The sequence below is a fragment of the Zingiber officinale genome, chromosome 6B (genome assembly GCF_018446385.1).
Source record: "Zingiber officinale cultivar Zhangliang chromosome 6B, Zo_v1.1, whole genome shotgun sequence".
Lineage (NCBI taxonomy): Eukaryota > Viridiplantae > Streptophyta > Magnoliopsida > Zingiberales > Zingiberaceae > Zingiber > Zingiber officinale.
In genome coordinates, this window is record NC_055996.1 from 71,194,821 (window position 1) to 71,216,362 (window position 21,542).

The 21,542-nt window shown below is 34.5% G+C and overlaps 1 protein-coding gene across 1 annotated transcript; it reads left to right on the forward strand.

The window, feature by feature from the left end:
- Positions 1–247: 247 nt before the first annotated feature.
- Positions 248–17,925, forward strand: LOC121992648 (something about silencing protein 10-like). The gene is made up of 19 exons (XM_042547150.1): positions 248–405; positions 762–885; positions 969–1,016; positions 1,094–1,140; positions 3,695–3,806; positions 5,653–5,813; positions 5,927–6,082; positions 6,236–6,366; positions 10,782–10,866; positions 11,814–11,993; positions 12,121–12,264; positions 12,333–12,395; positions 12,486–12,628; positions 12,735–12,864; positions 16,718–16,983; positions 17,081–17,147; positions 17,241–17,309; positions 17,393–17,598; positions 17,687–17,925. Exons 2-18 carry the CDS (start codon positions 774–776, stop codon positions 17,522–17,524), a joined length of 2,046 nt encoding a protein of 681 aa, XP_042403084.1. The 5' UTR covers positions 248–405; positions 762–773; the 3' UTR covers positions 17,525–17,598; positions 17,687–17,925.
- Positions 17,926–21,542: the final 3,617 nt, after the last annotated feature.

The following is a 21,542-nucleotide window of genomic DNA, read 5'->3' on the forward strand; positions in this document are numbered from 1 at the left end:
AAGTTTAGCCAGACATTCTCTTAATTCAGTTTGATTTTAAAATTTTTTATTTAATTAAATTGAAAAAAATCTTATAAATAATAGTTGATAAGAAAATAGATTTATATAATTATATTAATTTTTAAAGATTTTTTAAAAATTTTAAATGATTTTTTTATTATATCTTATTATATTATATATTAAAATGATTATATTTTTAGAAAATGTATTTTATTTATCAAAATCTAAGTTCTAAATTTTTATTACCAACTTACGTCTTCTGTCTTCTGTCTTCTGTCACGTCTCACGCGCCGAAACCCTAAACCCCCCGCCGCGGCCGCCTTCTTCTTCTTCGACAGCGCGCCCTGTGAGCTGCCCGATAAGGCCACGCCGGATCGCCTCCGACGTTGTCCGATTCATCCGGAGGTAATCATTTCCGATCCATTCCGATGCGTTCTTTTACCGTTATAACGTCTGAGAACGGCGTTTCAGAGCAAGCCACTTATTTTCCGGAACTTTGGAACGGCGTGTGGCGTTCCCGTGCCGGAACGCCCGTTCCACGTCCGTTCCGACGAACCATGATCTGTTTCTTCCCTATCTCTTGGTTTTGCTTCTCGTTGTGGCTAAGATGTCGTTGACAGTGTTGGCAGTGTTTGTTTAAGTCCGAAACGTCTTCTTTATGTCGGTTAACTTCGTAAAAATTGCTTCTTTTTTTCTGATCTTATTTCATTTGCTTATGTATTACTTTTTTGATTTCATTTTGTGTAATGTATTCATTTTAGGCAATTTGGGCGATGGGAAAAGGAAACAAAAGACCAAGAAAAGATGCAATAAGTGGAAGCAAAATCCACTCAAGTGACAAGGATGCCTTAAGAGACACTCACATGGATGATGAGATTGATGAATGTAAGAACTAATATTCTGCCCGACATAGTTTAGTTTTTTTGGTATGACATTTTGTAATGATCTGAGTTATCTCAAACTTGCAGTTCATAAGCAACGGGATATCGTTCCCTTTGATGTCAATGACGATCATGGTGAGATTTGATACAATTATAACTCCTTCCAGCATAGATTCTTTGAAATTCCTAAAGTTTATTTGTTGCATGGATAGATGAATCAGAGGATGAAGATTTAGTGGAGCCTGTATTTGAGTTTGAGGTGAGAAGTATATATAGAATTGATACTAGAATTGTTATCTATTTTTTTTGTGTTTATATTTTTAGAGTTGACAAATTGAATGTTCCTTTCCCATTAAATCTTATCAACTACCAAGTGCGTTTGGTTTTTCACTATTTAACAATAAATATACAAATATAGATTCAACTATTTAATCTATTGTTGATTGGGCAAAAATCATAAGAGCTTTTTTTTTTCATGAATATCATAGGGGTACTATTCTTTTAAAATTACTGAAAGAGCATTCCCTACATTGTCATCTGCTATTATGCCCTTATTTGGTTAGTTTACATCAATTATAGTTAAAACAAAAAACATCCTTAACTAGTCATTCCCACCCCCTTTTCATGGCCATCTTCTCCTCCTCACGTTCATCTGCATTAAAGCCCTCTCCTCCTCGAGCTCTTTCTCAACCCTCTCCCCATCAATGCCATATCCTCCACCATTGGGTCTCCTTCAAGCCCTCTATTGTTTGCAAATCTCACTATTTCATCACGTGTCTATTCATTTCCACCTCCCAGTCCTTCCTCTCTTCTCTATCTCCATGCCTTTTGTTTGTTATTCTGTTCTATGGGCCAAAACCACCTATTATTTATCACAAACAACTATGTTTTTTTTAAAAGAAAAGTGCTTGGAAAATAATACCTATTATTTACTATTATTGAAGTGTTAAAATGAATAGTTGAATAATTTCATGCCAAACTATTTATTTTTAATGTTGAGGGCTAAGATTTCCATCCTTCATTACAGCAACACCACTGTCACAAGAACACCTTCAAGGCATAATAAGGAGGGATCTGTGGATCTGACCTTTGACATGGCCAACTGTTACAATTAGACAGCTTCTTATGAAATTGTTCATTCTTTCTGTTGAGAGAAAAATAACTCCTATCACAAGAACAATAGCAACAAGTTATTCATTCTTTACCTCTAAAAATAGCAAACAATTGCAATTGGACAATTTGACATACAATTGTTTCTTTCCCTATAGAGGGTATATATCACAAATCTTCTACATACAACAAGCATGCTATAAGAACATATTCAAAAGCTAACAACATTGAATTTACCACTAACAAGTGCACGGTGAAAATTGAACAATTTGTTAAGAAATTGTTCCCTTTCCCTATCGATTGCACAACTCATCAGTCTTCTATCTGAATCAATAATTTTGGTACTAAGAGCACGTTTGTAAGTGTTATTATGCACTGTAATTAAACCAACATTGATGGCTAGAAAATAATCTATAGTCTAACAAAATATAACAAGAAATTCCTAATGAAAAAAATTTAAACAAAAATATTAGACAAATGCCAAACATAATCCTTAAATATCTTTCCTCATGGAATTGCTAAACATACAAAAGTGGATCTCAAATTCTTCATTTTCTCCAAATAAATTCTCTTTTACAAATAACAATTTTAGAAAAAAATTATATGGTATTCCCCCTTGATAATGACCGGTTACAAGTGAATAGTTAGTCAAAACTATTCATTTTGATTGGAAATTCATAATAACATACTTGAGTGAGTCTTGGAGGTGAATAGGAACTTAAGGAGTTTTGGCAGGTGGGAAGGGACCTTAAGGATGGAAGAGCAGAAGCTTGACAATAGAGGTGACATTGAGAAGGAGAGTGTCCAGTGGCAAGGACCTTAATGAGGATAGGAAGAGATTGAGAAGGAGATGGTTTTGATGCAGCAATTTAGAAGATGCCTGTGAAGAGGTGATGTGGTAGTAGAGGAAGAGATGAAGTTGGGTAGTTGAGGAGATGATTGGTTTGAGTTTTTGTTTTCTTTTCATCCAGAATTGGTTTAAACTAAGGTTGAAAAATCTCAAGTTCTGTCAAAGTTTCAATTTTTGATGGGAATGATATTGCTTTCGGTGTCGTGTCGATGTTTCAATATATGATGCTGATAATGGATTGAAGTCGAAGGAAGTAGATGAAGCATAGGAAAGAGATATTGTTTGTGCTTAGCATGGTTTTAAATCTTGTACCATGCTCGGTGAAATTGTTGAAACATATTATTTCGGTAAATTATTGAAAGCCGATACCACTCAACATAAACAATGTCTTTTTCCTTTGCTTCATTTCCTTCCTCCTTCAACTTCCAATCTGTCATTGGCATCATGCATCGGAGCGTTGGCACAATATTGGAACTATATCTTTCTGATCAAAGATTGAAACTACGACATGTGCCGAGTGGTATCAAGTTTATGTGATTTTCCAGAACGATACGTTTCAACCATTTTGCTCGATATGGTACGAGATTTCAAATCATGGTTTAAATCAGTTCCATAAGACCATAAAGCAATATTTGGTAGATGATATAAATTGGGGAGTTCGTGTTTTCAAAGATGTACACTCCTTTGATATTAGTGAAAAAGAGGGGGGTTATTATGATTTTTTTACTGTAAGCAATATGTATGTGCATGCAAATGCATATCTTCTGCTAGTAATTATTCAACTCACATTTCTTATATCTATCCTCTTATGTTGATTTATTTATTTAAGTCTTGTTCTTTTATTGATGTTTAGGGTAGTGAAGATGCTGAGATTGAGGAGGATGAGGATGAGGATGAGGATGACGATGACAAGGAATTTGATGGGCCTAGTTATAGTATCAAAGAGAAAGACTTTGCTGATAAAAGTAAGTATGACTTATAATTTTATTGAGATCTTATTCTGTTTCCAAATGCGACTTAATTTAAATCTTGTTCTATAAGTATCTTAATGTAAGCAAAGTACATTGTTATTCCCCACTCGTTATCCTTCAGCAATATGATCTATAATCTATTTCTTTGGCCCTAACAGTATAGTATGTAGTGATACTTAACTGAGCTCTTACAGTTATTTCACATTTCATTTACTCCTAGTGTTAGTGTATGAAATATTCATATTAACAAGGATCTACTCTCTAGGACATGGTTTGAAGAGCCCCCACTTTTTACCCCAGCGATATATGGTGTGTCTCTCGAGCACTAACATGATAGTTTTGTAGTGATACTTAACTGAGCTCTTATAGTTATTTCAAATTTCATTTGCTCCTAGTGTCAACATAAGAAGAAGCACATCAACAAGGATTTGCTCTCTTTTGATGTGGCTTGTAATTGTAATGTGCCATGTGCTGGTGTGATGGACATAGTTCTAGCATGCTTTAATGTTATTTGCCTTTCGGTTCTCATGATGTATATTGCTTTGGCATGTCTTGGGATGATTTTACAGGAAATATTTCTTTAAAAGGGTTCAAGAGATGACTATAATGATAATCCCTTATCATTATTTTTTGCAAAATCACTATAAATTTGTGCTATCACACTAGAGCTTGATGATTCTGAAGCTTTTAATGCCAAAAAAATAAGGAACAGAAGTTCAACTTTTTATTTTATTTTTTGAAAAAAATAAAAGGTTTAGTAAAACATATCACAATTTAAACATGTGATTTTTTAAAATGTTTTTAGCATGATTTAAAATCTCATGCCGTACTGGCTAATTTCGCCCGCCAACCGAAACAACAACGGCACCGACACACTCCGCTAGACTGAATTGTCAAAATCAATATTCTCTTTCTCTATTTTTGATGGTTACTTCAGTGCTAGTCTGGTGGAGAGCCTTGGCGCAATGGTAAAATTGTTGCTGCATAACCTTGTGGTCATAGATTTGAGTCGCGGAAACATTCTCTTACAATGTAAGGCAAGGTTGCGTACATTAGACCCAATGTGATTCAACACTTTATCGGAACCTCGCATTGGCGTGAATGCCAAGTACTGAGTTGCTCCTTTTTTTTTAACTTCAGTGCTAGTCGTGTAGTCAGTCTAGGAAGAGGCTTGATTGGATTTTCAAACCTATCTCCTCTTTCTCTTTTTTGCTCAAATGAAAAATCTTTGTTAGCCTTCTTTCTCCCATGCTTCCATTGGTCAACAACCGATCAACCAACAACTTTTTACATTTTTTTTTTCACTTCATTAGAGAAGATAGGGCAGACCCATCAAAACAGGACTCAGCTCATTGTTTGGTTTTGAAGATTGCGCTATCTCAGAAGAAGGTAGGTTCTAAAAATTCTAGACCAGTTCCTTCCCTAATACAGAAAGTGATTGTCTAGGCTTTAATTATGCATATAGGATTTCGATGGTTTGAATCACAAAATTGACAGTCATATGAAGTTGGTAGCAGATTATTGATAATCACTGTGTTAATACATTTGGTAGCAGATTCTGGATGATCCCATGGTTTGAGTTGTAATCCTGCAATCACAGTGGCAATATTTTGTAAAATCCTAAAGAATAAACAGCCAATATAGTTGTTGTTCTTCTCTATTCTATTTTTACTTAGTATTAATCTTTCTTCTAATCTTGCATATATGTTGAGACATGCATATAAATTTATTTTGCAACTAAGTGTTCATGTGAAATTTCACATGGTTTACTTTTCTTTTGTATGATTTTTCTGCGTTCATAGTAACAATAGAAAAATACTCATCTTTAATCTTATTCCAGTTGAAAGACAAGCAAGATATCTAAAGCTTAAGTTTGGAGGCAATGATGATGGTGATGATGATGATGAGATGGATGATCCTGAAGAAGATGAAGATCAAAGAAAAGCTATATGGGGTAGATGGAAGAACTTATATTATAGTGCTGATAATGTTGACTATGAGGTAGTGAATGTTTGCTCACTCTGATTTTCTGTTCTCCACCAAGCTATAGTATGGTATAGATTTGTTACTTAGCCTCTTTCTATGTTGTGCTATCTATTGATTTGCAACTACAGCTTCAATCAAGTGATGAAGATTTTCCTATAGAGGAGGAGGCTGAGGTATTGAAGATTCAGAGAGAGAAGGCAAAATCCCTTTTGATGGAAGATTTTGGCCTAGAAAATTATGAAGAAGATAATACTAATTATGATAAACAGAATAAAACATTCCAGGTTAGATTTACTTTTGCTTTTGTACTGATTTCTTTCGTTTTGTAATTAATTAATTAGTAGTATGAATTTTTTAGAGCGAATACTAAAAAATTTCAAACTTACGCTCTTTATTTCATAAAATATTCTTCTATAAGAGAAAAACTTGGTTAACAGGAGGATTTTGTTAGAAAGGCAGCTATAATGAAATCTGGTTTTGAGGAAAATGATCCGTTTAGAAGTTTTGAAGAAATTAAGAAAGACATTACTTCTTTGTCAAAAGAGGAGCAGATGGATATTGTACATAGGTATCTTCCTTTCATTTTTTTCAGTCTAAATCTGCCAATCTTTCTAATAGAAGTTAATATTTGAGAAAAGCTTATGTTATATGAATCTGATATTCTCTGCAACCCTTAAAAAAATTGAATGATATAGACATGTATTTGGATTACTTTTGTACAGTGGAATGACTATGGAACATGGTTCTGGAAATTAGCATTTACTTTTGTACAGTGGAATGAATATCAAACATGGTGTCGAAATTAGCATCACTATCAATGTATGACATTCCAAAGCTTTGGTATTGCTTGCATAAAAAATTAGATCAAGAAAAGTAAATTTAAAATGCAAGAAAATAAAATAATTTGTTTTTTTTATGTTAAATTATTTTTTACTATAAGTAATTGCTATTAGTAATATGAATAATAACAATTGGGAATGATATCAATATTATATTTATTAAGTTTGTATTATTTTATATAAATCGTAATCTAATTAATATTAATCAAATAATATTTATTATTGATAATACCAATTCTTAGTGTAATTACAATAATTCTTTTATTTTGTATATTAATATTTTAATAACCTTAATACTTGTTTGTAATACAACTCTGACTATTGCCACTACTTACGTGTTGTTTTCATTAGTTTAGATTCCTCATAGTAGAGTAACAACCCTTGTTCAATGCCTTCTCCACTGACCAATCACTCTAATCATCCTTAAGTTGAAGGTAGATCTCCTTAGTGAGCTTCAAACATTAGTGTCAAAGAGCCCTAGCTTGCCACATGAATCATTATGGCAATAACAATCTTCTGTTAATCAGAACATCTTGCAATAACTGCTCTTAGATCTAGAGTTTGGTGATATATTTTAGGTTTCAATTAGAGTCTGAAAAGATTCTCCTATTGGAACTGTCCAATAGTCATAATGCTTGCTTTTTTCGAAGAAACATCCATTTTCCAAATCCAGCCCCCTTCCAGTAAATCTAAGCCTATTTTCATTAGCAACTTGTCGAGTTTCTTGATGATGCTTGATTTCTGGATTAAAATTGAATTACTACTTGTTGAGTTTGATCTAACTCAGTCATTCTAAATTGTACAGGGCTGAATAGATGACATAATCAAATTACAAATTCCTTGTACAAAAACACAAACAGCACAAATGATTAGTAGAGAGTGTGCTCATTTGTGATTGATTGGCATGTCTGATAAATTCGCAATGGAAATTAAAGAATGTGAAGCACGGCATAAACATGATGATTTTATACCGTTACTAGATTCCTACTTCCTATAGCACGTTCAATATGTCATTCCCATAATATCGACTATTACCATCCTATAGAATAAGGCAATGTGGTAAGCCTTTATAGTCCATTGGTAACTTTATGACCTGGCTTTGAGGATAACCCTTTGACTCAACTTTAGGATTTCACAAGTTCATTTCCTTAAGATATGAAACGAATGCAAAGAGAGTAAATTACTATGAGTTTGTGGGTTGAAGCCTTATAATACTTATTGAAGCTCTTGGATTCTTTTGGGCATTTGTTGATGACTGGCACATGAAAATTAGAACTATCTTCGTTAATGTTTAGTGTCCAAAAGCTCTCTAAGAGCTTATATAGAAAAGCTACAACAAACACATTTTGAATATCACACAAATAACAATTGGATGCCAATAACTCTTTTGCTAGGAGACTGCCACGGGAGGGGGTTTGTGGATTGCTTGTGGATTTCCCAATGAAAAAGACCATCTGTTTAATGCATAGGCAATTACCTTCTAGTAACTCACTGTAAGTTAAATTACTTCTTCTTCACTGTTGGTTATTTAAGGTCCAAGATTTGAGCCGGTTGATTACAATACTTGAGAACACTTATGAGGCTTCAACAAGCAAAACCTAGATAGCTCCCCTACTACGTGGGTAGACATAACATTGTTACAATAATGTTACAAATATCAAATGAAACCCTAAAATTATAATCTTATAATAACTTACAATTCTCACATTGTTAGGACTTTAGGTCCTTGAGTCCATGGAGCGCTCCTTCCTGAGCTCTTAGTGCAAAACCCTATCTGAGCATCACCTCGATCGAAGGCATCATTTCTCAAATCCACCAGGAGAAATCTCAAATCCACCAAGATTCTCCATGAGCGCCATTGCAGTTACCCATACCAAGTAGCTCTCAAGTTCACAAGCTCCTGGGATCTTCATCTCCACAACCCGATCCAAGCCTCTAAGCTTCAGTTCATTGAGTCAAAATTGCCAATTACAATTGCTCAAAGCTATTTTGTTATATAAAGGGTATTTAAGATCTTTAAAATTCTACATGGTTTGGCCAATTTTGTCAAAAGACTTGGTTAGCATTTTTACAAAAATTGGTCAATTTAACTGATCCTTTGGCTGGTTCAATTGCTTATCTAATCTGATTATGGAAGCAGCCTGGAGAGGCACCCAGGTTCATTTGTTTCTGTTTGGACTGGCTGGTCTAATCCCAGTTTAATAACTATGGTCACAATAATTAATGCATAGCAATGCTTAACATTTAATAGGTAGTATTCTTTAAAGACAGTTTGTCAATTACAAATACAGTAGAGAATAAATACATATAATTATTACTTTATCATTTTCATATTACAAAACCCACCAAGTTCTCTGTCTGTACAATTTAGCCTATTTATAATGTTATTGATTAGTAACTACCATTATTTTTAAATATCATGTGGGCATTGAATATCCAATTAAATACTTGTACAAATATTTTTTAGTAAACTATTTGTGTACTTATGTATCTATAAGACTATAACAATATATGTATGTGCATAACTAATAAATGTACAAATATTAATCATATGTATGTATGTACAAATAACTTTTTATGTATGTATATAACTAATATCTATTTGTCTAAAGAAATCATGAATCTAATATTCAATTATTTTTAGTATGAACTTCTAGTATAGTTAGAAAAATTAATAATTGATTTTTTCAATTATTGTATGCTGCTAAATATACAGAAAAATTATATAATCTCATTTAACAAACTTGTATTATATAATGTGTAACAATATATTCATTTAACAGCAATTAATACACCATTGCGATTTCATCTTTTATTACTTCATACATTCCTTGTTTTCAATATTAGTTTAATTTTCGTGATCTTACTAATACTACTGACATGTCTTTGAATTACCTGATCCTGATACTGGTTTCGATATTGCCTACCATGCTCTAGATATTGTAAGGTTGTGATTGTTTAACAGAGTTGAAAAATCCACATTGTCATTTGACTAGCTGAGTATCTTAGTTCTCTAGATAGAATTAGTGTGTTCAAGTTTATAAAGGGTTGTAAACAAGCCGAGCCAAGTTTTGAGTGTTCAAGCTTGTTTGATACGGTAACCGAGCCAAGCCACAAAATGAACCAAGCCATTGAAATAATTGTTCAAACTTGGGTTGGTTTATTTATTATGTATTTGAACTTGGTTCGAGCTTGGCTTGAGTTTGGTTCATTTAGATGTTATCGAGCTTTTATTAAAGCTTGTTTGCTTGTTTGAAACTTTTTCTTGTTTGATTGGTTATTGAGGTTGATAATTCAAACTGTTTGTTTATGTAGTATGTTGATTGTTCACCAGCTTGTATGTTTAATTTAACGAGTCATTCAAGCTTATTTATTTAATTGATGTATTGGACGAACATAAATAAGTTCTTATCAAGCCGAATACTAAGCTTGTTCATGTTGAGTTCATTTACAACCCTAAGTTTATTTGCCTGGTCGAGTTAGTCAACATGGCTCAATTTGCCTAATTGGGTCAATGCATTTCGCTCACTGTAGTGGACAACATCACCCAATTTAGTGGGCTTGGATTACCTGGTTGAGCTGCCTTGTTTGTCATGTCGAGTTCATTGATGTGACTTAGTTCACCTCACTTTGCCCACCCCATGAATTGAGATTGCTTAATTGGGTTATTGATCCAGAATGGCTTGCTTGGCCAAACCATTGTGGTTTGCTAAGTATGCTTTGTTGGGTTTGTTTGGTTAACTAGTTGGGTCAAGTTAGTTTGGTTCACATGGTCCATCATTTAAGTCAATCGATTGGAATAGCCAGGTCAACTTAGTTTGGTTGGCTGGGTTGATATGGCCATCCAAGTTCTCTATTAAATCAATTAACATAACTATTTTTTTCTGCATACTAATTTATGAATTTAAACTAAATATATTTGTTAGAGATGAGATTCTCATTCCAAGTTTTAGATTGTGGAATCCAAATCACTATATCCAAATGCTGGAAAGTACACCATGTCATTCTAATGCACTTCCATAGACCAAGTTGAATATAATCAAAATGCATGTGGCATTGCCTAGTTGAATATCTTGAACGTGTTAGCATTTGTTTGTGATGCGATTGTGTTCTATGTATGCAATTTGAAATTTGTTCTTTGCAGTTCTGCTCCAGAATTGGTTGGTTTGCTTTCTGAATTAAATGAAACTCTTGTCGAAGTTCAAAAACTGAAACCAGCCCTTCTCAAGGTAAACACTTGGTTATACTTCCCTTTTGTAATAGCTCCAATAAAAGAGTTCTTGTCATATATCATTCTTGCAATACCTCCCCTTTTCAGTTTCATCAATGACAGTCCTCAGTAATTGAGAACACTGCAAAGTAAAAATAATTAACGCAGCAAATAAGTTCAATTAAGTGTGATATTCAGAAGTTGGGCAATGTGTAGGGACCAAAATATGCATAACCAGTAGAAACAGGATAACTACCATGATACACATAACCAGTAGAGCAGGATAACCATGATATATAGTCATCTTTAACAGTCTTATGAAGAGGACCCTAGTATCCTTTTTTTGCTTGTGGAGGAGGATGGCGGCTCATTCTTGCAACATGCATCTTGTGCCTTCTCGCTTTTCTATTGGTCTATTGGTGTGTGGAAAGAAAAATTTGGCTCATTCCAACTGGCGCATAATGAAATTTGATTTATTGCTGTAGCCTATGAACATTTAAATGACATGGAGTCAGGATTTTACTTATACATCTTGCCATATAGTGTTCATCTAATGGTACATTCTTATCGAATTAATAGATTATTAACATGTTTTAGTAACACTGATACTGCACCAACAAGGAGAACTACCTTTGATGTTTTTTTGTCAATATGGTGCTAGAGTCAAATTTTCATCCTAGCATGGCGTTACAGACAACTCACTGTGTGATGCTACAAATTACAAAATGATCTCTTGGGCATATACTGATGGATCAATCTTTTTGTACTTGCATCTCTGCACAGAGTTTTAACTTGTTTGTCTTGTGATTCCTTTTTAGGATCACTAATTTGTCTGTTTTTGTAATATAAGAACTTCTGTTAATACTTGCTCTATTTTCTGGTTTTGGTGTTTTATTACTTAAGTCAATGTTTTCTTCGATACAAATACACTGGGATTATGTTTCTTTTTCTTTGGCACACTTGCAGTTTGGGCAAAGGACTGACAGACGTAGAGTAGGAATGCATTTTGAGGAGGTAAAATATGTTTTATTATTGGTCTATTGCCAGACAATAAGTTATTATCTCCTTCTCAAGTCAGAGGGGCACCCTATTCGTGATCATCCAGTAGTATCACGATTGGTTGAGATCAAGGATCTGTTGGAGAAGGTGCATTTCTATTTATTTTTTTCAAGTATATGCACAAATTGTAAATTGCCTTTTCTTTATTTATTCTTTGCTGGTTACATTTCATCTTTCTTAATTATGTATTATATCATACCAATTTTTTCAACAGGTTAAGTTGGTGGATGTCAACCTTCCTTCAGAGTTAGAGAAGCTTGTAAATGCTACATCAATCAGCTCAGACAATGTGCTTATAGGACATGTACCATTAGAAGACAAAACTGAAAAACATAGCTATTCAGCAGAACCAAATAAAGTATAATTTGTATTGATTAAACATCACATTCTTATTATTTCTTATACTTCTCTTTTATAAAAATGCAGGATTCTGAGAAACATAACTCATCAGAGGATGCTAAAAAAATCAACCCTAATCACCTAGAAAAGGTTTTCATGAACAACTTGATAAGCTTGTTTTGATAATTTGAATTGGTAATGTACTCAGTGTACTAACAACACCACATAATCATGAACCAGCATGCTAAAATTGGCATTCAAAGTTTGGAAATGCTGAAAGTAAGAGCAAATCTAGAAGAAAAGCTGAAGCAGAAAGGTATTTATAATATAACAAAGTCAAAACCTGAAAATGTTCAAAATGGTGATCAGAAGGCTGTTAACAAGTAAGCTAAGTTTTTTTACACGATATGTCTACTCCCTTTGGTCTTGTTAGCTTCAATCAACTTTATGCATTAAATATTGTGTGGAGAATTTTTTATTTCTTAACAGATATCGTGGAGTATTGGAGGATTTTGATGATGATGTGCAGCAAATATCGGTTAATTCCAAGAGCATTTCTACTTCATCAAAGTTGCGGAAACCTTCTCAGTTATTTGGAAATAAATCAAGCAAGACAAAGGTATGGCTTTCTTAAATCTCAAATATTCTCAATTCTTCATGTTTGTCATTGTGGCATGTTGATTTATGTTACAGCTTTTCTTTAGAGTTCTTTTATTGATTAGTTTCCAAGATCAGTTCAAGTACCACGAATAAATTTTCCGGTCAGCATTCAAGTTCCCAATTCCCTATCACTTGAGGCTAACGATTTTGGTTTAGTTTACCCCTTAAAGTAATCTTTCCAAGAGTTATGAAACTAAGATGGTTTAAATCACCACCTAAAGGAATCCTAGGAAATGAGGAAGTAAGACAAATATGAAGATAGAGATAATGCCAGGTTTAACGTTTGTAATTAAGTTAATTGAAACATTAAAGTGAATAGTGGTTAGTAAGAAACTAAGTTTTGGGCTTTGAGGACTAAATGCATAATTAACCCAAAATTTGGACTCCTATTGAGCTCTTGTTGGCCCTACTCATTAGGTATGGATTGCCCAAATGCATCGTTCTGCCCAAGTGCGATTTAGCTATATGATACTTAGGAGAAGTATGCTTACCTTCCAGAAGGAATCGGTAAGTCAATGTCTGATGATCTGCTATTGAGGTTGCAGATGTTGCTACTCCGAAGATATCTTCTTGGGTACATAATACTAGGGAAGATGTCAATGTGGGTTTTGGTGGAAGTGGTATAGTTTTAGAAGATGATGGGAAAAAATCAAGAATATGACATCAGAAAACACAGAAGAATGAAGAAAAATTGCATCATAATGCCTATTAACTCTTTTGGGTTCACAGTCAAGATTACTTGGAATGATAAAATGAACAGTTCGTGGTCTAAATTTGCCTTGTTCAGATCTAAAAATATGAACAGAGGATAAACAACCAAAACTGCTTGGTAGTAAAGGAAAAATAATTTATTTCAGATAAAAATGTGGAATGAGTATTTTACTATTGAGTGCAAAAGAATGATTAATTAGGTAAATAAGAAACTTATTTTTGTAATATTGCTTTGGTATATGCATATAAACCATTTTAAAAATGCAATCAAGCAGATATCAATTCTTACATTTTGCAATATCATTCCATTGAGGTGCATACACCTTTATGGTTGTGTGGATAAGGCCTTGGGGAATATAAAAGCTAGTAAAAGTTGGTTGCATATATTAAACGTAAATAATCGCCTAAGAATAATGAGGGATACAAACAGAGTCTTGCCCTTCAATTGGAATATGAAAACCATCAACAATAGAAATAGATAGAAAGGTGGAAAAGATAAACAATTTAGATTTACCTGTCATATATAAAGATGTACTTGAACCAAATAATCCCTGAAGTCTTGGATTTTACCTAGAAAGTAGTACTATAAGTTGAGGTAGTTGTAGTAAATTTTGGGGAACTTAAGTGTATCAAAGTGGCATCTTAAAATTGGTTATATTTGATAGATCTGATAGTTTTTGTTTTGAATGTTGGTACAGAGTTGGAAGATGTCATGTTGTGTTATGCTCATACTTTATTTAATCCTTGATATCCACTTGATAGTAGCCAATATTTGGAAGATATCATGTTATGTCAAATTTTCTTTGAAAGTAAAAAATTTCGAGTTGGATTAATATTAGACAAAAGCTGGCTCCATCTGGCCTAAGTTCATCATGGCAGCTTGAAGTATTGCAAGATGGAAAATTGTCTCTAGCTATCTTACTTAGACTCGTCTATGAGTATCTCATATAGGTGTTAGAGCTAAGTGTCTTGGCATGTCCACTTCTAAATAAGAATATCGAATCCCAACTTGAAAGTGTTGGAGTTGCCATTATATGATTTGTACACAGTACACAGAGGGAGTAAATGAAGAGTCTATCAGAGGTCTTGAGTTGATTGCACTGGTTGCATTGTGTTTGTGTGAGGTGAGATTATAAACAGTATAGTAAATGGTAGGGTGGATTCAAGCACCATCAGTAATTAGACAGATTCCGGGGTGGCAGCAACTCCATATGTCTTAATAATATTGATTTAATTGTTTGTTTATTAGGATATTTGATCTATTTTTATCAAAGTTACCAATTAGGTATATTGTAAGCATATTTTAAATTTTAACTGTGCATCTTATTATTCGTACCATATTTTCTATTAGTGTTTTTATTGTGAATAAATAAGTTATAGCTTATGGTTTGATAACTTCTTATTATGATTTTTAAGTTTATATGCATTTTATGAATACCTTTAATCTTCATGAACACTATTTTGTGTTTACTGGTGGTGCCTTCCATAATTTTTTGTATCTAGCTTTAAAGATTTAATTTTGCTTCAAAGTTGTTTTTAAATTTTCAATTTAATTCTGATCTTTTTTAACCCAAGTATTTGAATTTCTCATTGTGCACTTCCGATTTTTCATTGACTTGATTTTGTGCTGCAAATGGGAGCTAACTGAGGAAAAGTGTGACAAGTGACATTCCTAAACATGAAACTTCCTTGCTTACTTTCTTCTTCCTATTTTAACCTTTTTCATTTTTTTTCTAATTTCCACTACTCTTTGAATTTTCTTATACTGAGATTCAAATTAGCTTGCTAACCGATTAATACTACCAGCAGAAATTTGATTACATGCTAATCAAATTTTATTCCTAGTCATCCAAAATATAATTTCTTCAATTTCATTTAACTATTAATGGATTCACTGAGAAATTGAAAAATAGGATCAGCTTTGGCTGACATACTTAGTCTAGCAAAAAAGGTGGAGCTAAGCTGCAAACTAAGTCTAACATGAAAAGTGTAGCCAAGTTGATGTTGTGATATTGAATTTACAAAATCCCATACTGTGTCAAACGAAATGGTTGAAATGTATCGTTTGATAAATTATTGAAATTGGTACTAAGACAATATCTTCTATGTCATTGTGCTAATCAAGTTGACGACTACCATTTCATGTGAACACTCAAGTCTCTTTAGCATGCTAAAATTGAGTTAATGTTATTATTTTTTTTAAGTTTGTATGATGTCCTAATCTTAATTTTCCAAATGGAAAGCAAACATCTATATAACTGTCCTATTTTTTTTAATCTCTTTCCTCCTTTCACCTCTAATTCGTTGCTGGCACCATATGGTGAAACGTCAGCATGATACCGAGACACTTTTTCTAATAAAAGATTGAAATATCGACACAAACTCTAAATTTCGAACCTTGGAATTCAACAACTAGCTAAAGCAGAATGTCATCTTCCTTCCTATATTGTAATTCATTGTTCACTCCTCTTCCATCCATCAGTTGAAAGCCCAATGTAAATATTTATTACTTAGTGCCTGTTTGCCAACAATTTTTGTCACATGCTATTTTACTTATTTCCTAAAGCATCAATGTGTTTTCCATGTTGCGTCCTTGTCCTATTATTCCATTTGAGATAATGTTCATAGGTTATTTTAGGAATAATTAATTTTAATCTATTCTACATTAATGCACCATGTCTCTTATATTGCCAATTTGTCATTGCACAAACTTTTTACTACCTTATGGAAAACCAAACTTTAGAAGTTTAGTCCCATGATGTGCTTATTGGTTAACTTATCAACCATAGATTCAGATTTTGGATATTCACATTGATAATTTTGACGTAATACTATGTAGACAATGATCATTTTGACGTGATACTATGGAGATCTTAATTCTAATAAACATTCTAGCTCTAGTCTTAAATGTGTCGAACACCTATACTACAATTAATTGTTGTCCATACAATTAATCATTTTATATACAGAGACAAACTTTTCCTTTTATTATCCATACAATGAATCATTCCTATATGACTTTGAGGAGCAGATATTTATTTCGGGAAACTATTTTTTAAATATTTTTGTTAAAAACATAATTTTAAGAGTTCTTTTTCTAGATTGTCTCTGGTGGTGATGATGACTTGCCAAAAAGAGATGATATTGGTGAAAGGCGTAGGCAACGTGAACTGCGAGTTCTTGCAAAGGCAGGAGCTATAGATGACAGTGATCTGGCCCCGGATGAATATGGAGTTACTGGTGGGTCCATGGATGACACTAATGTCCAAGAAGCAGATGAATCAAATGAGTCAGAGGATGAATTTTATAAAGAGGTAAAAAGGCAAAGGGTTGAAAAGCTCATGGTTAAAGCAGAAAAATATGCACGGTAGGTTTGAAAGAAAACTCAAAGTTCTATGGGCTCATTGGGGAAAAAATAATAGTGCTCTCCGGGATTCTCATTTTAATTTTCTAACATGACACAGGAAACCAGATGTTCCACCTGCGGGAGCTGAAGCCGATGCTGATGGTAAGAGACATATCACATATCAGGTGTGTTCCTTCCGCATGCTCTTAGTAGAAATATCTCACATTCTCTTTGAGATGTACATTTTGTTGAGTTTACATGTACATTTTGTGTCACAGATGGAGAAGAATAGAGGGCTAACTCGTTCTCGGAATAAGCTCAACAAAAATCCACGGAAGAAATACAGGGTAATTATTAGTTTTAATGGGTATACATACTGGATAAAATTATATTGTATAGAGTATACACGCTAATGCCTTTGTTGTTGCAGCATAAACACGAAAAGCAACTTAAAAGGAGAAAAGGGCAGGTGCGTGAAATTAGGAAGCCGAGTGGTCCATACGGTGGAGAATCGACTGGAATCAACATGAACGTTAGCCGGAGTATTAGATTCAAAAGTTGAGGATGACGAGTTTTGGGTGTTTGTGCTATCTATCAAGTTCATTTTCAACCGGACTTGTTTCCTGTTGAGGGAGGGTATGTGTTGTCTCTTGCTGGTGTGCTATCCGTCTGTTAAATCTTTGAGTATCAAATTTGTAATCTTATTTTTTTTTTTCACCTGCAGGCAAGATAGTCATCTGAAAGAAGACTTAATATTGCACGATAAATATTTTTGTTAAAAATGATATGTATTTTTCAAAGCATTTCAGAGGAATGTTTGTTGAACATATTAATTTTTATAGGTATTTTTTCAATTTTATTGATTAAACAAGGTGGACTACTAGTATTTTAATGCAATCCTATAAGGTGGACTACTAGTATTTTAAGGTGGACTACTAGTATTTTATATGAAGTTTCTGTCAATCTGGGTATTTGAACTTTCCATCAATGTTGGTCCTAAAAGGGAGTTTATTGCATACTGTCTTGATTTGTTTTGTAAGAGGTTATTTTTTAAGTCATACTATAATAATTTTATGATAGCTTTATCATGCATTTTAATGCAATTATATCACACACATACATGAGATCGTTAGATTGAGCGATGTGTGTGGACGCCTCTTAGGCCTAGGGCCGCCTGCAATGATTGGTCAATGATTGAAGTGCATGGCGAGGTTTATAGGTAGGGAATATTTTTTATAATATACTAGTGGAATTTCGAATGCAAATTTATCATGAAAGAGCATGGCGAGGCTTATAGGTAGGGAATTTTTTTTTATAATATACGAGTGTGGAATTCCGAATGCAAGTTTATCATTGAAAGATGATTTACCGTTGAATCAACCTAACCACGACATTCTGCCCCTCGCTTATGCAATCCTATACGGCCACTAAATCAAGTGGTTATTATGTAAATATTAGCATATCAGGGCCTGTTTGGAAATGGAAAAACTTTTTAATTTTTCATTTCAAAATTTAATATTAAAGTTAATATCAAAAAATGTTATTAATTCCAAATCATGTCTGTAAACCTATTTAATGCATTTATGCTCATGAATTTAAATTTGATAGTTTTTTTTCATGAAATAACTTTGAGATTTTTCTATATTTGTACTCTATCTATTCAAAATTTATTATTCTCGATTTACGTTATCGACTTTAGATATGAGGACATAAACATATTAAGGAGGCTTTAGGCTTCTTGGAATACATTGATTTTAGTTTAAGTGATTCAAAGTTTTCTAAACCTATTAGTCAATTTCAGATGAAACTGATTAATGGACTAATATCATTTAAAAATTTAAAAGTTTGATATTTTTAGAACAAGAGAGTCCTAAAAACTATTGATGATATTAATTAGTAAATATCATTATCCTAGGATTTATAATGTGTTTGTGATAAATTTTATTAAGTCTTTACCGGTTTAAAAATTCATTGATCATGATTTATGATATTAAATTCAATTACAGGACATACATATATTAAAGAGACTTCTGAGAATACATTAATTTTGATTTGAACTGATTTGATTTGAAATTTTCTAGGTCAATCAACTAGTTTGGTTTAACAAATTTTATTGAGTCTTTATCAGTTTAAAAAAGTTGTATATATGTGAATGAAGAAGAGGTGGAAGAAGGAAGAAACTTCATTGTGAATGAGACTTTGGTTCCACATTGAAAGTTTCAAGGCATATTGATTGGTTTATATTGATTCATATGCATTGATGATGTGAACAAATGCATGGGGAGAGACTCTCTCTCATGCGTGGGTACACAGGGGGGGGTGTAAATTCAGGTTCTGAATTATACTGAACCAAGTTGAATCATGTGTGAGCACGACCTGCACACATTGAATGCATTAATTATACTGAACCAGATTGGTGGTGCTGCTTATTTGTAACGAATGCGTTAATTAGAGATTAGTGAAATGTTGGTGTTTCATAGCTCGATGAATAATAATCATTAAATGATTATTAATGTTGTCCGTTGCTATGAGCTCCTATATAAAAGGAGACTGCGACTACAGACAAAATGTTACACACATAGAAAAGCCTTCCTGGTCGACCTCTCTGTCCGCCCAATTGGCCACTTAGTCCCTTGGCGACTCAACCTCTCTTCCCGGCCGCCTGGTGCTCCCGATCTACCTCTTGCATGACCGATTTGTCTGCCCGCTCGGTCGGTCACTTGCTTGACCTCTTTGTCTACTCGATCGCAAGCCTATCTAGTCGCACGCTCGCTCGCCCGCTTGGTACTTTGCTCGATCGATCACTCAGATTGATCTGCTGCTCGACCGCTATACCAGTCGACTAATTTTCCAGATTGGTCACTCAGACAGATCTACTGCTCGATCGCTATACCCGGTCTACTACTATACCCGGTCGGTCACTCAGTCTGCTCTACTGCTCGACTGCTATACCCGGTCAATTACTATACCCGATCGGTCACTCAGACTAATCTATTGCTCGACCGCTATACTTGGTCGGCTACTTTGCCCAGCCGATCACTAGTCCGCTCTTCTCGCTCGGCAACTCGGGTACACTGCTCGCTTGGGTTCTCTGCCCAACCGGACGCTCGACGTCTCAACCCACTCTGTCACTCAACCATTGTGAAGTCTGGACTCAGTGCTTCGCATATACCAACCTTTGCTGACAGCTTGAGTTTATTTACTCAGGTTATTTTGACAGATAAATAAATTTAATTCTATATATTTAAATTGAGCTAATTTTTCAATATTTTTGGTAACAGACTATTTTCTCTAACAATAAATTTAGTGTCTATAATTTATGCTATTGAATTCAATTAGAGGGTATAAATAGATTAAAGAGGCTTTCGGAATTACATTAATTTTTATTTGAATTGATTCAAATTTTTTTTGTCCATCATGTCTAACCAAATTAGTGTTAGGACCGAAATGTAGCTAGAGGGGGGGTGAATAACTCGTCGCGTGCTAGGTGCTCGTCGTTGCTTGTTTCTTCAGAGATATGCAGCGGAAATACAAGAAACAAGAACACCAATGCTAACAAGGATGGTTTACTTGGTATCCACCTCACAAGAGGTGACTAGTCCAAGGATCCACACCTACTCACGCACCCTCCACTATGAAACACTCCTTTATGGTAACTACAAAAGGCGGAGAAGCCCTACAAGACTCTCAATACAAGAAGAAAGGGAAAGATAATGAAATACAAGCACAAGCTTACAATGAGTACAAAAGCCCTAACCCTAGCGTTTCTTCTTCTTGCTTTTGATCCGCCTCTTGACTTGGAAGAACCTCCAAGAACCTTCAAGAACTGGCGATCTGGAGCTTAGTGAGAGCTGTGGAGTTGCTGGTGAAGATCGTGATTGAACAGTAGAAGTTCTACCGAAGAAAACGCACGCCAACAGCCTTTATCTGCGCCATCTGTCGGATCCCACCGATTGGATTGCTCTAATCGATCGGGAGGCTTTGGATCGATCCAGAGCGCCAGCTCGCGTTCGAAATTACCTGGATCGACGGCGATCGATTCAAGGTTTATCGCGACATACCGCGAGCGATACACTAACGATTGGGACCTCTGGATTGATCCACGGATCGATCCAAAGGGGTTCTATTCGTGGGGCATCAACCGATCGATCAGCTGATCGATTGGGCATGCTCCAATCGATCGGCTAATCGATCCAGATCTGCTAGATCGATCGGCTGATCGACGGGCTGACTGGACGCTACAAAGTCCGTTGACCAACACCAGATAGTCGGCGAAACTTCGCTGACCCAGAAGTGCAAGTAAGCGGTAGGTAAGTCAATCGAGGGGAGCATCAGAGGACGCGTTCCGGAAGGGGACATTAGGCCGATCCTAGATCCATTTCGGATGTCTAAGTCGAGATCGGTGACTAGATTCCGTCTCAAAAGACTAATCTTAGTCATACTCTTTATCCATCCGAAACCGTCTAGAAGAGATCGTTACCGCAGATCCCCCTCCCTTTCTTCATTCGCCAGGCCAGGAATCGTTGCCTTGCTCGGAGCGGTCTGCTGCTCGTTTAACTTCTTCATCGGGTCGAGTTGCA

Coding starts and splice junctions, on each gene's coding strand:
- LOC121992648 (XM_042547150.1), top strand. CDS start 774: ATGGGAAAAGGAAACAAAAGACCAAGAAAAGATGCAATAAGTGGAAGC. Junction 6,367..10,781: donor CAGATGGATATTGTACATAG/GTATCTTCCTTT, acceptor TGTTCTTTGCAG/TTCTGCTCCAGAATTGGTTG. Junction 17,310..17,392: donor ATCCACGGAAGAAATACAGG/GTAATTATTAGT, acceptor TTGTTGTTGCAG/CATAAACACGAAAAGCAACT.